At 39.9% G+C, this 14,281-nt stretch overlaps 1 protein-coding gene across 2 annotated transcripts in view; it reads right to left on the minus strand.

Moving 5' to 3' along the window:
* XDH (xanthine dehydrogenase) overlaps positions 1 to 14,281 on the minus strand; it is an 88,480-nt gene that overhangs the window by 22,887 nt on the left and 51,312 nt on the right. For both annotated transcript variants that reach the window (XM_074395700.1, XM_003943979.3), the window contains 6 exons: positions 13,025 to 13,111; positions 2,643 to 2,834; positions 2,299 to 2,444; positions 1,472 to 1,553; positions 845 to 940; positions 90 to 218 (listed from right to left, as the gene is read on the minus strand). In XM_074395700.1, coding sequence (XP_074251801.1) covers positions 90 to 218; positions 845 to 940; positions 1,472 to 1,553; positions 2,299 to 2,444; positions 2,643 to 2,834; positions 13,025 to 13,111 — 732 coding nt within the window. The remainder of the gene's footprint in view (positions 1 to 89; positions 219 to 844; positions 941 to 1,471; positions 1,554 to 2,298; positions 2,445 to 2,642; positions 2,835 to 13,024; positions 13,112 to 14,281) is intronic.

Here is a 14,281-nt window from a genome sequence, read left to right on the forward strand (position 1 = left end):
GAACCCTTCTAGCTCCCACCCAGTGAGACTCTCCAGGCCCACAGACCTAGGCTGGCCCTCTGCTCTGCGGGCTCCCAAAGGCTCCTTACATAGATGGCCTGTCCATTGAGGTCAGCGCTGGCAGAGGCAGCTGTGGGAGAGGTGTTGGGCACAGTGTTAGTGCTTGTCTCGCTGATATAAATCTTAGAGGTGGGGATTTTCAGAGCTCTGCTGGCCACCTGCAAAAAGAGAAGACATTGCCCTCTAGGGAAGGGGATATCATGGGGCTTGGCTGCCTTCTCCCCAGGACAGGATTCACTTTCACTATTACAGGCAAGAAAACAATTTCGTAAGCTCTAATCCCATTGACTGGGATGTCCTCACACCTGGCTGAATTTGAAGGAGCACTTGATGGAGTGGTTTGGTTGGATTAAAAAAAATTATAAACTGACAAACAGTGCCTTTTTAAACTAACACTGACTTTTCACAAGATCCAATCTGGCCAGTGTCCATGCACCAAGCAGATGTGCTGAGTCTAATCCAGCTCATCGTCCTGGCTCCACTCCGAGGAGTCTTTTGGAGTGTGGGAAACTCATGACCTTTACACACACAGCGTGCCCACCTCACATGCTGAGAACATTGGTAATAGCCATGTCCTCAAGGGTCACCTGGGCAAATCCTTTGCACAGATGAGGAAACTGAGTTCAAGTGAGTGGGGGAAAAGGCTTGCCCAAGGCTACATGGGCATCAGTGACAGGGCCACCCAGACCCCGGGCCTGCTTCTGCTCTGGTAGGTCCCACTGCTCAATTTCTCACACTACTTCCACTCACAACAGACGCCACAGTGCCAGAGAGGGCTGCTCACCTGGACCATTTTGGTATGAAGGCCCTGGCCCATCTCAGTCCCCCCGTGGGTCAGCAGCACAGAGCCATCTGTGTACACATGAAGCAGGGCTCCTGCCTAGGGAAAGAGAAGGATGTCAGACACAAAATTCAGTAAATTCCAACTCAGTAAGATTTGGGACCAAAGGTATGGAGCCCGGAACAAGAAAACCAGCAGCATTTTGGGTGTAAATCTCAGATAAAAATTACGGCAGTTAAATCTCATGATATAATTATGTGACACTTCAGTAGTTTGCAGAAGGTTTTCATGTTTCTCTCTGTGTGTTTCTTGTTCTCAAAGGGAAGTAGGTCAAATATCTGTCCTCACTCTAAAAGTGAAGAAACAGAACAAGAAAAACAGAGTAGCTCTCTCCAGTCCGATAGCAAGGAAAGGTAAGAACTAGAGGTTAATCCCAGATCTCTGAGTCTCACTGCCCATGACATACTGGACAAATAGGACTGTACAAGTTCAACTTTCATTTAAACAGCAAATAGTTCCTCCAGTAAACCCTGTTACCAGTGATAATAAAATTTCCCTTGCAATACTGTAAACAAGGGGGAAATGGGGCCCCAGTCCAGGGAGATGGATACAATTCTTTAAAGCAATTACCTGATTCAGAAAAGGAAGTGTGAAGCTTATTCCAAACTTGGTGGGAATTATGCACAATCCTCTCTTTTTCCAACAATTCTCCCTGAAGAAAAACGAACATTCTGATAGAACCTTCTCTACCATATTGAGGTCATCAACATCTTTGGATTAAATCAAAACAGGACATCCTTGGGGTTACCCAGATAGTCCCGTAATAATGGAACTATGCCTCAATAATGTAGACAAAAATGAGAGTGGTCAGCTGGTGCACAGCCCGTCCCGGGAGTCTTGACTTTAAAGTGTTGATACTCTTCTTCCCTGAGTACCACTTGTATGGATCAGAGTGCCCTGGTGGTCTTGGACTGTCATCATCTCCAGGAGGCACTGTGCCTCACTGACAATAAGAAAGCTTTCTCTGTGCTTTATATTTAATTATCTGAGTAACTCTGTGAGGAAGACAGAGCTAGCACAATTATGCCCCCTTTTCAGATGAGGAAACTGAGGCCCAGGGAGATGTGGAGTAACTCCCAAATTCATATTTACAGATTAGTGTCAGAGGCAGGTGCATACTGTGGTGTGTCAGTCCTGGGTCAGCGTTCTTTATAATATGGTGTGCCCAGAAGGTGTACAAATGTGTAAAGATGAACCACAAGTGACAGGCTATGACACCGATTGCAGGCTGTGAGCCCACCTGCCCCGGGCTGGAGAGATGCCTATGAATGAGTTGGCAAACTCAGCAGTCTCATAAGTTATCCATGACATTATTAGCTTCCTATTTTGGAGTCAGCAGAAAGGCTGTGGGATATGAAACCCAGGAGAGCAACTGGACCCCTTCTCCCAATGCTTACTTGTTGAACTTGTCGATCCCACTCTTCCGAGCATGATACTGAGAGCTTGCTAGGCATTCTTCCCAGCACCTGGACAAGTTGAAACCCTCAAGCTTCTGGTTGAAGTGTGTCAGGTCCCCTTCTTTGTACAGGTTTTTCTTCCGCACCTTCCCAAGGAGAGAGACACAGGGGCCTTGTTGGTGGCAAGAGACTGGGGGCGGGGCACAAGCTAAAGTTAAGCTTTCAGCCCCCTCAGCGTCCCTTGCTTGCCATCTGCCCCCATGGGAGTTGCCCAAGATACAAAGCCGCTCTCCCCACAAGTAGGCTAACCCACTCTGGCTTATGCTATCAAATTCTTAGCTTACCTCCTCTGCAGGCAACCCACAGGTCACGGCGACTTCACTCATCCAATATTCGGCAATGAGCATCCCTTGGGGCCCCCCAAAGCCCCGGAAAGCCGTGTTGGAGGGCAGGTTGGTCTTGCACAGCCGCCCGGTGCCCCGGATATTGGGGATTTTATAGCAGTTGTCCATGTGGAATAGAGCTCGTTCCATAATCTGAAGCAGAGGAAACAAAAGTGGGAGAGAACAGTGTGCTGATTCCATCGGCTCCTCAAAGTAGGAACTTCAAGGACTGTATCCATTGCCTGCCTTTCCCTTCCGCACTACAGCTGCTCGTCTGCAGCACAAGTTATTTCTCCCCCGGGAGATTGCAGCAGCACCTTTTTCGTTTTGTTGTTTGTTTGTTTGTTTGTTTGAGACGAAGTCTCACTCTGCTGCCAGGCTGGAGTGCAGTGGCGCGATCTCGGTTCACTGTAACCTCCGCCCCCCGTGTTCAAGCGATTCTCCCGCCTCAGCCTTCCGAGTAGCTGGGACTACAGGCACAGCCACCACGCCCAGCTCCTTGTTGTATTTTTAATAGAAACAGGGTTTCACCATGTTGGCCAGGATGGTCTCGATCTCTTTACCTTGTGATCCGCCCGCCTCGGCCTCCCAAAGTGCTGGGATTACAGGCATGAGCCACCGCGCCGGCCTGCAGCAGCATCTTTACTGCACCTTACCGACCTGCTGGTCCCCTCATTCAGGCCCTCTGTGGAGAAGCCCTTCCCAGAGCCTCTAGTTGGAACTAATCACTTACCTCTTTTTGAAAATAGTTAACTTTTAAAAATTCATTGTTAATTAGTTTTTATTCCCATGAAACTTGTACTACAAATACTTTGAAGTGTCACGTAAGTCACGGTATGAAAAACAGTAGCCTCTTCCGCTTTCCTTCCTTGCAGTCTCCAGAAGCAACTACTCACAATTCTCATAGCTTATCCTTCATTAGCTATTTAACTTTCACATCTCTAGATAATGTGGCTACATTGCTATGTCTTGACTTTTTCAGTTTTAGACGTCTACATTGTCTTCCTTCTATGAAAAAGGAGAATTTTGTTTTGGCTTAGCCACCTCCCTCCAGCCCTCACCCTACCAGCTTCCTATTTCCCAGTATAGCTGTATTTTGATTGGATCAATAGTCAATTTAATATTATAACTCTGCAAACGTTACTTACAATTGAACCATGTAGTTACGTTATAATTTCTTCTCTCTTGATAATATTTCTTTTTACCCTGGAGTTACTAATTGTCTTTATTTTGTATCTGCTTCATTGTCTATGTACTTACTACTAATCCAACTTAAAGTTTTCCTCAATTCTAAAAATCTGCTCCTAATATATTTTCTCTTTTCCCTCCTGAGTCCTGCTTCCAACATGTTCAAACACATTTGATTTTCTATCCTAGAGCCATCTGGCCTACTCCAGTTTAAATTGGCTGCCCACTAGATCTGCTTCAGCTGCTACCTAAGGATTTAAATATTAAATCTCACAGTAGGATCCAAAAGGGTAGAGGGATTCAACCCAGGGATTTCCTTCAACCTCTCTCCATACTGAATCTCCTGTTCCCAGATTCCATGCCTTTCCCTTTTAAAATTTTACTCCCTCATTTTGTTGGAGTACATCCTTTAGTACCTTAATAAGAAAGGGGTACACAAAAGGGAACATCTTTGACACCTTGCATATCTGAAATGTCTTTATTCTACTTTCACCTTTAACTGATGATTCAGCTGTACATAGAATCCTAATTTGGAAGTAAGCTTTCCAGTTTTTCTCAGCAATTTGAAGGCATTTTACTAGTAAACCCTAGCTTCCTACTATTGAGATGTCCAGTCAACGCCTTCCTAATTCTTGAACAGAGTTCTGTTTTTTTCTTCCTGAAAATCGCAAAATCTTCTCTTTGTCCTCAGGTTTCTAAATTTCACAATGTTATAACTTGGCATAGGTCCATTCTCTTTCATTGTGCTGGTTATTGCATGGGCTGTTTTAATCCCAAAATGTATGCCCATCAGTTTTGGAAAATTTTTTGAATTATTGATAGCTTCCCCCTCTCTGTTTTTTCCATTCTTTCTTTCTGAAATGTCTATGATTTGGACCTCTTGAACTGATCCTCAAATTTTTTTTTTGGATTTTTTCTCCTATTTTTTCATGTTCTTTTCAATTTTTGGGAGATTTATCAAGTTTCTTTCAACCCTTCTGCTTTCATGGTGTCAGTTCATGAAAGCTAACTTTTATTCTTTGACTGTTCCATTTTAATAACATTCTGTTCTTTCTTTAAGTTGTAATATCTCATCTCTCTGGAAAGATCAATGCAGCTTTCATTTTTCTGTTGTCTGTTTTATGTTGGTTTTAGTTTATTTCCCTATGTGTACCCTCTCTCTCCCACAAGTTGCCCTATGTGTCTTTGATCATTTCAGTCTTAGTCATCCTAAATGATGTTTCTATGTCTCAATTAATTCTACTTTTGCTTTCCCTTAGTACTTTATCAACTCGTATTTCTTTTTCTTTCATCATCTATTTCCCTTGACATATTGTGAAGTTTTTGACGGCAGAAACAATGTCATATCCTTCTTTATGTAGCCCCCTGGGCACTTAATAAATATTTGCTGGATTGAATTTAAAATCTTGTAAGATGTCTAGGGACAAAGACTGTATGTTTTTCAACATGATTTTTCCCCTACCAAAAAGCATGTCTTATACGTGGTGAGAACACGAAATAAGAACACTTCTTGTTTTGAACGGTTTTAGCCCTAGATCTGAGGTGTGAAGTTTCCTCACTGAGCCAATTAGGTGATCCCTAGCAGAGAAAAGTGGGATCCAAAGAGAATGTAGGCTTTTCCTGAGAAGTTTACCTTATTTTTTAACTATTTATTTATTAATTATTTTTTTAAGACAGAGTATAACTCTGTTGTCCAGACTGGAGTGCAATGGTGTGATCTCAGTTCACTGCAACCTCCACCTCCCAGGTTCAAGTGATTCTCCTGCCTCAGCCTCCTGAGTAGCAGGGACTACAGGTGTGCACCACCATACTGAGCTAATTTTTGTTTTTTTAGTAGAGATGGGGTTGCCCCAAGTTGGTCAGGCTTGTCTCAAACTCCTGATCTCATGATCCACTCTCCTTGACCTCCCAAAGTGCTGAGATTACAGGAGTGAGCCACTGCACCTGGCCTATTTATTTATTTACTTAAGAGACGGGGTTTTGCCATGTTGGCCAGGCTGGTCTTGAACCCCTGACCTCAAGTGATCTGTCTATCTTGGCTCCCAAAGTACTGGGATTATAGGCATGAGCCACCATGCCCAGCTACCCCTTTTTTTTTTTTTTAAACCGGAATCTATACATATGTAACTAGTATGGTTATAAAATTAAGATTTAAAAAACTGAAAAGTGGTATCACCAAAGTAAATTTGTTAATTCTCACAATTGACTTTATTTCACCCAAGTCCTTTAGTTATTTTTCTCAACAACTCAATATTCCAAGTTCATCTGCCAAAGCTTTGACCACAATAATGAGGAGTGCATTAACTCCCACTTCTGGTCTTACCCTGGTCATTTATAATGTGACTGGAAGAGCAACAACTGAGACTAAATATGAAAGCACACCGTAATTACTGTTGACATTACTCAGGGTTGTATCTTGTGAGAAACTCAACATTAATGTACTGTATGGAGACTTTCGCTTCCATATTCCCACCAAGTACCACCAAAACTCTGGAATTCCATACATTTATTTAAAATCAGCTGCAACAACAATGTAAGAATACTCTGAAAAGTGGAGGGAAAAAAGGCAGTCCCAGTAGGGACTTTGCAATCCAAGGAATGACATGATGGTGAGTTCCAAGGGTTTCCTTTTGCCTCATACATCCCAGACTTGGGGTGGGAGCTGGCAATCCAGAAGTACCATTGATGATAGAGACCAAAAACTCACTCTATTTCCCAAATCCTTTTATCTCTAGCCAAAAGACCAGGAAAAGGGCAGCCTAGCAAAACTGAACGCTTTTAGATAATAAGTATCCCAACCAAACATCACAGAAAGAACAATACTATAGCCTCATCCCTACTCACGCCTGCAAAAGCTCAGTGGCAGCCTAGACTTTCACATTCATGAGGCTGTTATGAGATACTCCAACACTCCTGATGAGGTGGTGCCAGAGGAGGCCAGGTAGGGAGTTGAGACTTTCATTGCTGATGGCCAGTCATAAGGCTGTACCTACACCCTATAGAGTCATTGGAGAACACATTGACTTCCTCACCCACCTAACAAAGACACACCACTCTTTCCTTCCATTCTGGTGGTGTCAGAAGAGGTCTAGTGAAGAGTCAAGACTTTCAGCACAAGCCAATGGTAAAGAGGTCACCCACACCATGATGTCCATGGAGAACATGTGGAATGTAGATCTCCCACCTCTGCCCAGAAGTAAGAAGGAGTTGCTCCTACTCTGGGTATCAACAAAGGTCAAATGGAAGATCAAGACTTCTACCTCCACCTAGCAGTAATGAGGTTGGCATCCACCACTGCTAGAGCAAGGTCAGAAAAAGCCAATTAAAATAGAAGGCTTAAATAAGATTCAAGCTCTCAGAACATCATCATCATCATCACCACCATCATCTGTACATTAATGATGGGTTTTTTCCAAGTTTCAGTGAAAAATCACTTTTCATACCAAGTGACAGGCGGATCTCAAATTGAATAATAAAAGATAACTAATAGATGCCATCACTGAGGTGACAAAGATGTTAAAATTATCTGACAACAGTTTTAATGCAGGCATGAAAAAAATGCCTCCAAGATCAATTATGACCACACTTGACACAAATAAAATGTACAAAGCTTCCAGAAATAAAAGATAGTCTCAGCAAAAACAAGATATAAAGAAGAACCTAATGGGTCTTTAAGAATTGAAAATACAACCAAAATAAACAGTTTATTGCATGGATTCAGATTCAACAGCAGAAGAAGAGAGATAGGACATAGAAGACAATCAGTGAACAGAAGAATAGAATAAGACATATTATCTGGTCTGAACTGTATTGAGATTATGGAATGAAAAAAAATAACAGTTTCAAGGGCCTTTGGGACTATAACAAAAGCCCTTACATTCATGCCATTGGAGACCTGGAAGGAAAAGAGAAAAAGAGAAGAGCTTCAAAGTACTCAAAGCAATAATAACTGAAAAATTTCCAAGGTTTCAAGATCTATAAACTTACAGATTCAAGATGCTTAGTGATCTTGAAACAGGGTAAGACTCAAGAAATCCGTGATAAGTCATATCACAATTAAACTTGCCAAAACTAAAGACAAAAAAAAATTCTTTAAAGCAGCCAGAGAATATGACAACTTACCTATGGGGTGGGGAGGGAAGTGGGGTTGGCGCTAATTAGAATGACAAAGGATTTCTCATCAGAAGCCATGGAGACCAGAACAAAATGGTAGTTTTTCAGGTACTGAAAGAAATGAACTGTTAACTCAAAATTAATTGCCCAGTAAAATTATCCTTCAGGAACAAGGAAAAAAAATCAAGACATTCTCAGATGGAAAACTAAAAAAAATGTGTCCCCAGCAGACCCATAATAAAATAATGACTAAAGGAAGTTCTAAACAGAAAGAATAGGATAAAAAAAAGGAACTTTGGAAAATTAGAAGGAAGAAAAAATACTGCAAGCGAAAACGGGTACAAGCAGTAAGCTTTTCTTCTCCTCACTTTTTAAAACTGTCTGATAGTTAAAACAAAAATTAAAATACTGTCTTTATATGGTTCTAAATGGAAGTAAAGGAAATATTTAAAATAGAAATAACATAAATGGGAAAGGGCAGAGTCATAAAGGGAGGTAAGTTTTTTGTACTTCGCAAAAACCAGTAAAATGAGAACTTCAGTAGACTGTGATAAGTTGTGTATATATAACATAATACCTTGAGCAATAACTATAAAACTGTATGAGATACTTTTTAAAAGCACTGTAAATAAATCAAAATGGAATTCTAAAAAAATGTTGAAGTAACCCACAGCAAGGCATACAAAAGAATACAGAGAAATGAAAAGCTGGTAGAATAAACAGAAAACAAAAAATGAAGTGGCAGACTTATGCCTCAACACATCAGTAATTGTATTACATGTAAACATTATAAATACAATTAAAAGAGATTAGCTGAATGTATTTAAAAACATGACCTAACTACATACTATCTTCAAGAAAAATCACTTCAAATATAATAATGTAGGCAAGTTGAACGTAGAAGGAAGGAAGAAGATATACCATGCAAACATTAATCAAAAGAAAGCAAGCGTGGTTTTATTAACATCAGATAAAGTAGACTTCAGAGCAAATACAATTATCAGATTCAGAGAGAGGGAGATTATATAATGATAAAAGTGTCAATCCTTCCTAAAGACAGCAATACTAACTGTGTCTGCCCCAAACAACAGAGCTGAAAAATACAGGAAGTAAAGACTGGTACAACTAAAAGGAGAAATAGAAAAATCCACAATTACAGTTGGAGATTTCAAAGCTCCTCTTTCAAAATTGATAGAAAAAAAAAGTAGGCAGAAAATTAGGAAAGGTATAGAAGAACTCAATACCACCATCAAGATCTAGTGGATATTTATAGAACATTATACCAGCATTAGGAAAAAGAAATGCCCCTCCAGTGATATATTCACTTTCTTTCTTTTTTTGGGGGGGTGGGGGCAGTCTCACTCTGTCACCAGGGCTGGAGTGCAGTGGTTCCACTGCACTTGGCTCCTGGTTCAAGCGATTCCCCTGCCTCAGCCTCTCTAGTAGCTGGAATTATAGGTGCAACCTTCACCTCCTGGGTTCAAGCAACTCTCCTGCCTCAGCCTCTCCAGTGGCTGGAATTACAGGTGCCCGCCACTACACCCAGCAAATTTTTTGTATTTTTAGTAGAGACTGGGGATATATTCATTTTCCAATCATGGAACCTGTAAATACCACCTTATATGGTGAAATATGTGATAAAGTTAAGGATCTGGAGAGAAGTAGCTTATTCTTAACTATTGGAGAGGACTCTAAATGCAATCACATGTCTATAAGAGAGAAGTATAGGTAAACAAGAACAGACACACAGAGGAGAAGGGGATGGGAAGACAAAGACAGAGATTGGAATCATGCAACCTCAAGTCAAGGAGTGCCCCCAGCCATCAGAAGCTAGAAAAGACCAGGAATGGATCCTTCCCTAGAGCTTCCAGAGGGAATGCGGTCCTCCCAACACCTTGATTTCAGATTTCTGGCCTCCAGAACTGTGAGAAAATACATGTTCATTATTTTAAGCCACCGAATTTGTGGTGATTTGTTTTAACAGCCACAGGAAACTAATACACAGCCCATCAGCAGTAAAATACACATTCTGTTTAGGTATCCATGGAACTTCTATTGAAACAGACCATGTCCTGGGCCATGATATGAACCTCAACACATTTCAAAGAATTGAAATCATAAAGAATGTGTTCTTCAACTAAAATGGAATGAAACTCAAAATCAATAGAAAGCCTCAGGATAGAAAGATAACAGGAAAATCTCTAAACACTTGGAAACCAAACAGCATGCTTCTAAAGAATCAGGGATCAAAGAGAAAGTGTCAGGGAAATAAACAAACCAGCAGACCAAAAATACAAGAAAAAAATGAAATACAACATACTAAAACTTATGGGACCTGTCTAAAATAGTGCTGAGGGGAAACTTTATAGCACTAAACTGAATACATTAAAAAAAGAGGAAAACATTCTCAGATAGTTATTCTAAACTTTGAGCTTTCAACTCAAGAACCTAGAAAAAAAGAAACAAAATAAATCCAAAGCAAACAGAGTGAGGAAAATAGTAAGAGCCGAAATCAGTGAAATTGAAAACAAAAACAACAAAGAAAATCAATGAAACAAAAACCTCGTTTTTTAAAAAAAGGAATAATATTGGCAAACCTCTGGCAAGACAGAAAAACAAAGTGAAGCCACAAATTACCAATATCAGGATTGAAACAGGGGATATCACTACAGACCCTGAAGACATCAGAAGAGAAATAAGAACACACTATCAATGATTCTACACAGAAATATTTTTTGATAACTTAGACAAAATTAAATTGAACTCATGGAGATAAAGAGTGGAATGATGTTTACCAGAGGCTGGGTGGGGTAGTGGGCACAGGGGATTAAAGTGGGGATGGTTAATGTGTCCAAAAATAGTTAGAGAGAATGAGTAATACCTAGTATACAGTAGCACAACATGGTGACAACATGGTGTAATGTTTTAAAATATATAATAATTTATTGTATATTTAAAAATAAACAAGAGTAGAATTGAAATGTTTCCTAACATAGAAAAATAATAAATTCTTGAGGTGATGGATACTTACACTACCCTGATTTGTTTATCCTGATAACATTGTATACCTATATCAAAACATCATATATACCCTATAAATATATACAACTATTATGTACCATAATGATTAAAAACAAAACATTTAAAAATGAATATCTCAAAATAAAAAACTACCACTTCAATATAAGATAGATAATTTGAATAGTCTTAGAACTATTAAGGAAATTTAATCAGTCGTTTTAAGGCTATCAGAAAAGAAGTCTCCAGGTCCAAACGATTTCACTGGAAAATTTTAACATTTAAAGAATACTTAACACCAATTCTACACAATCTCTTCCAGAATTAGAAGAAGAATTCTAACTCATTTTATGAAACTAGTGTTATCCTGACACCAAACCCTAACCATGAAGGTATACTTTTAAAAGAAAAAACTACAGAGCAATATTTCTTATGAATATGGATTCAAAAATTCTTAACAAATTTTAGCAAATAAAATCCCACAATATATTAATTATACCATGACCAAGCTGTATTTATTTCAAGGACAGTGGTTGGTTCAGTCTTTTAAAAAATTGATGAATGTGATCCACCCATATTAACAAGCTAAAGAAGAAAATCACATGATCATATCAATCAATGCAGAGAAAGCATTTGACAAAATTCAACACCCATTCATGGCAAAGATGCTCAGTAATGGAAGGAAATTTCCATCAGATACACTAACAGAATGAAACTTCCTTAATCTGATCATGAGTATCTACAAAAAAAAAAAAAAAGCCTACCAATAACATATTTAACGATGAAAAATTGAATGCCTTCCCCCTAAGAATGAAAACAAGGCAAGGATATATGACCTAAAAGTTCTGGAAGGTCTGGCTAGCCAGCACAGTATGTAAAGAAAAGCAGATTAAAACATGCAGACTGGAAAAAAAGAAAAAAAAAACTGTCACTATTTGCAGATGATAATCATTATCTGCAGAGAACCACTGTCCTTGAAATAAATACAGCTTGGTCATGGTATAATTAATATATTGTGGGATTTTATTTGCTAAAATTTGTTAAGAATTTTTGAATCCATATTCATAAGAAATATTGCTCTGTAGTTTTTTCTTTTAAAATTATACCTTCATGGTTAGGGTTTGGTGTCAGGATAACACTAGTTTCATAAAATGAGTTAGAATTCTTCTTCTAATTCTGGAAGAGATTGTGTAGAATTGGTGTTAAGTATTCTTTAAATGTTAAAATTTTCCAGTGAAATCGTTTGGACCTGGAGACTTCTTTTCTGATAGCCTTAAAACGACTGATTAAATTTCCTTAATAGTTCTAAGACTATTCAAATTATCTATCTTATATTGAAGTGGTAGTTTTTTATTTTGAGATATTCATTTTTAAATGTTTTGTTTTTAATCATTATGGTACATAATAGTTGTATATATTTATAGGGTATATATGATGTTTTGATATAGGTATACAATGTTATCAGGATAAACAAATCAGGGTAGTGTAAGTATCCATCACCTCAAGAATTTATTATTTTTCTATGTTAGGAACATCACAGAAATGTGTAACATAGAAAATGACAGTGTGTATCCCTCTCAATACCATTCCAATCATTGTTAATAATTTGATCACTGTTAACAATGTGGTATGTGTTCCTTCAGACACTTTTCCATGCACGCTATAGATAGTAATATATATTAGTATTAGTTTATATATTAGTGTATATATATTACTGTTGCATGCATATACACACACACAATGTCACACACTATCCATAAAACATAGTAACTGACTTTGCTAGCTTGGCAAAATATCTTGAACAAGAAGGATGTGTTTTTAACCAGATAAATAATATGATCATCATGGTGCTTTAGAGATTAATCAAGGATGGGAAACCTGAAGGTGAGGACCCATTAGGAGACTGCTGCAACAGTGGCAGACAGGGCCTGGGGAGGCCTGCGCCTTGTGGGAACAGGCTGTGGGGCCCCCCCTTGGCCTCGAAGACAGCTCTGGGTGCAGGGGCGGTGGCAGATCCTACTCACACTCTGAGAGAGGTCCTGGGTGTTCCCCGCATTGCAGAAGTGATCCACCTCCAGAGCCACAACCTTCCCAGTCTTCATGAAGCCAACCTGATAAAACGAGAAAGGAGAGTGATTTAGCAGAAGTCCCATTTCCACCACCTCTCTTTCTGTCTCTGATCCTCCCTCCCACATATGCCACCTGGAGGAAATGAACAGAACACCACATCAACCTATGAGAAAAAGGTGACCTTCTGAAGTCACCAGAAGGTAGCAAGGGAAGAAAAGAGGAACTGCCCTCTCCCCAGTGGCACACACTTGGCTCTCCACCCCTGGACACCCTTGTCCCCAGACCCCTCCTTCCTGCTACCAGCTCCTGACTTCTGGTTCTAGGAGGGGAGTAAGGGGGTTGGAAAGAGAAAGTAGATCACGATAGGGCAGGGAGGGAAGCACAGGGAAGAGAAACTAGGAAAGAGACTGGACTGTCCTGCACAGCTTTTGGTCAGCAGACAAAAATTTGCATTTCACAGGAGCACGAACCTTCTTGACCTATGTACCCTGTTAGAATACCCTCTATAGGCCATTTTACAGGCACAGAAACTGGGACTCGAAAAGAAGGAACTCTCTTCAGGCCCACAAGAATTTTGGGCTAAGAGAAATATAATCCCTTGCTGGGAGTTAAACCATGAAACAAACTCAGAATAGGTCAAAGGCCATATTTAAGGCCAGTTCATGAAGAGAGGGCTCCCAAGTTTCTAGAGCTGGGCTAAGCCTGGTAAAGCTATGCTAATGTATACAGGGAAAGGGCGTATTAATCATTACAGAAACCCAGAAAAGGGACTGTCCCAGAGAGAAGTGTGGTCTGTGCGCAACCATAGTCTGAGAAAGCAAGTACCCATCCTAACATCTTGGGTCTGTCTAGGCCCCTGGGAAGTTTTATTTCTCACAGTATATTACTAAGCTATCATTCTAATTTTTACATCACACTACCCAGTGTGATGGGTTTATCCTGAGTATGCTGGTGGTGAATCATGTTTCGGAGCCTGACCAGATTCAGAACACAGCAAATTCACAGAAGTCATGAATGCCACCCTTGGGAGATGGGGTGTCAACCTCCCTCAGCTTTGCCTTTCTGTGTTGCTGTTGGCCTATTTGAATTTCCCTTCTTGCTATTTCTTATTTGAACTTCTACAGATAGGCAAAAAGTCAGAGTGCAGCCCAGGACACCTGGACATTTGGTCCCAGGTTTCCTTACAAAATGGCATTTCCCATCCCAGAACA

The sequence above is a fragment of the Saimiri boliviensis genome, chromosome 1, assembly GCF_048565385.1.
Source record: "Saimiri boliviensis isolate mSaiBol1 chromosome 1, mSaiBol1.pri, whole genome shotgun sequence".
NCBI classification, from domain to species: Eukaryota; Metazoa; Chordata; class Mammalia; order Primates; family Cebidae; genus Saimiri; species Saimiri boliviensis.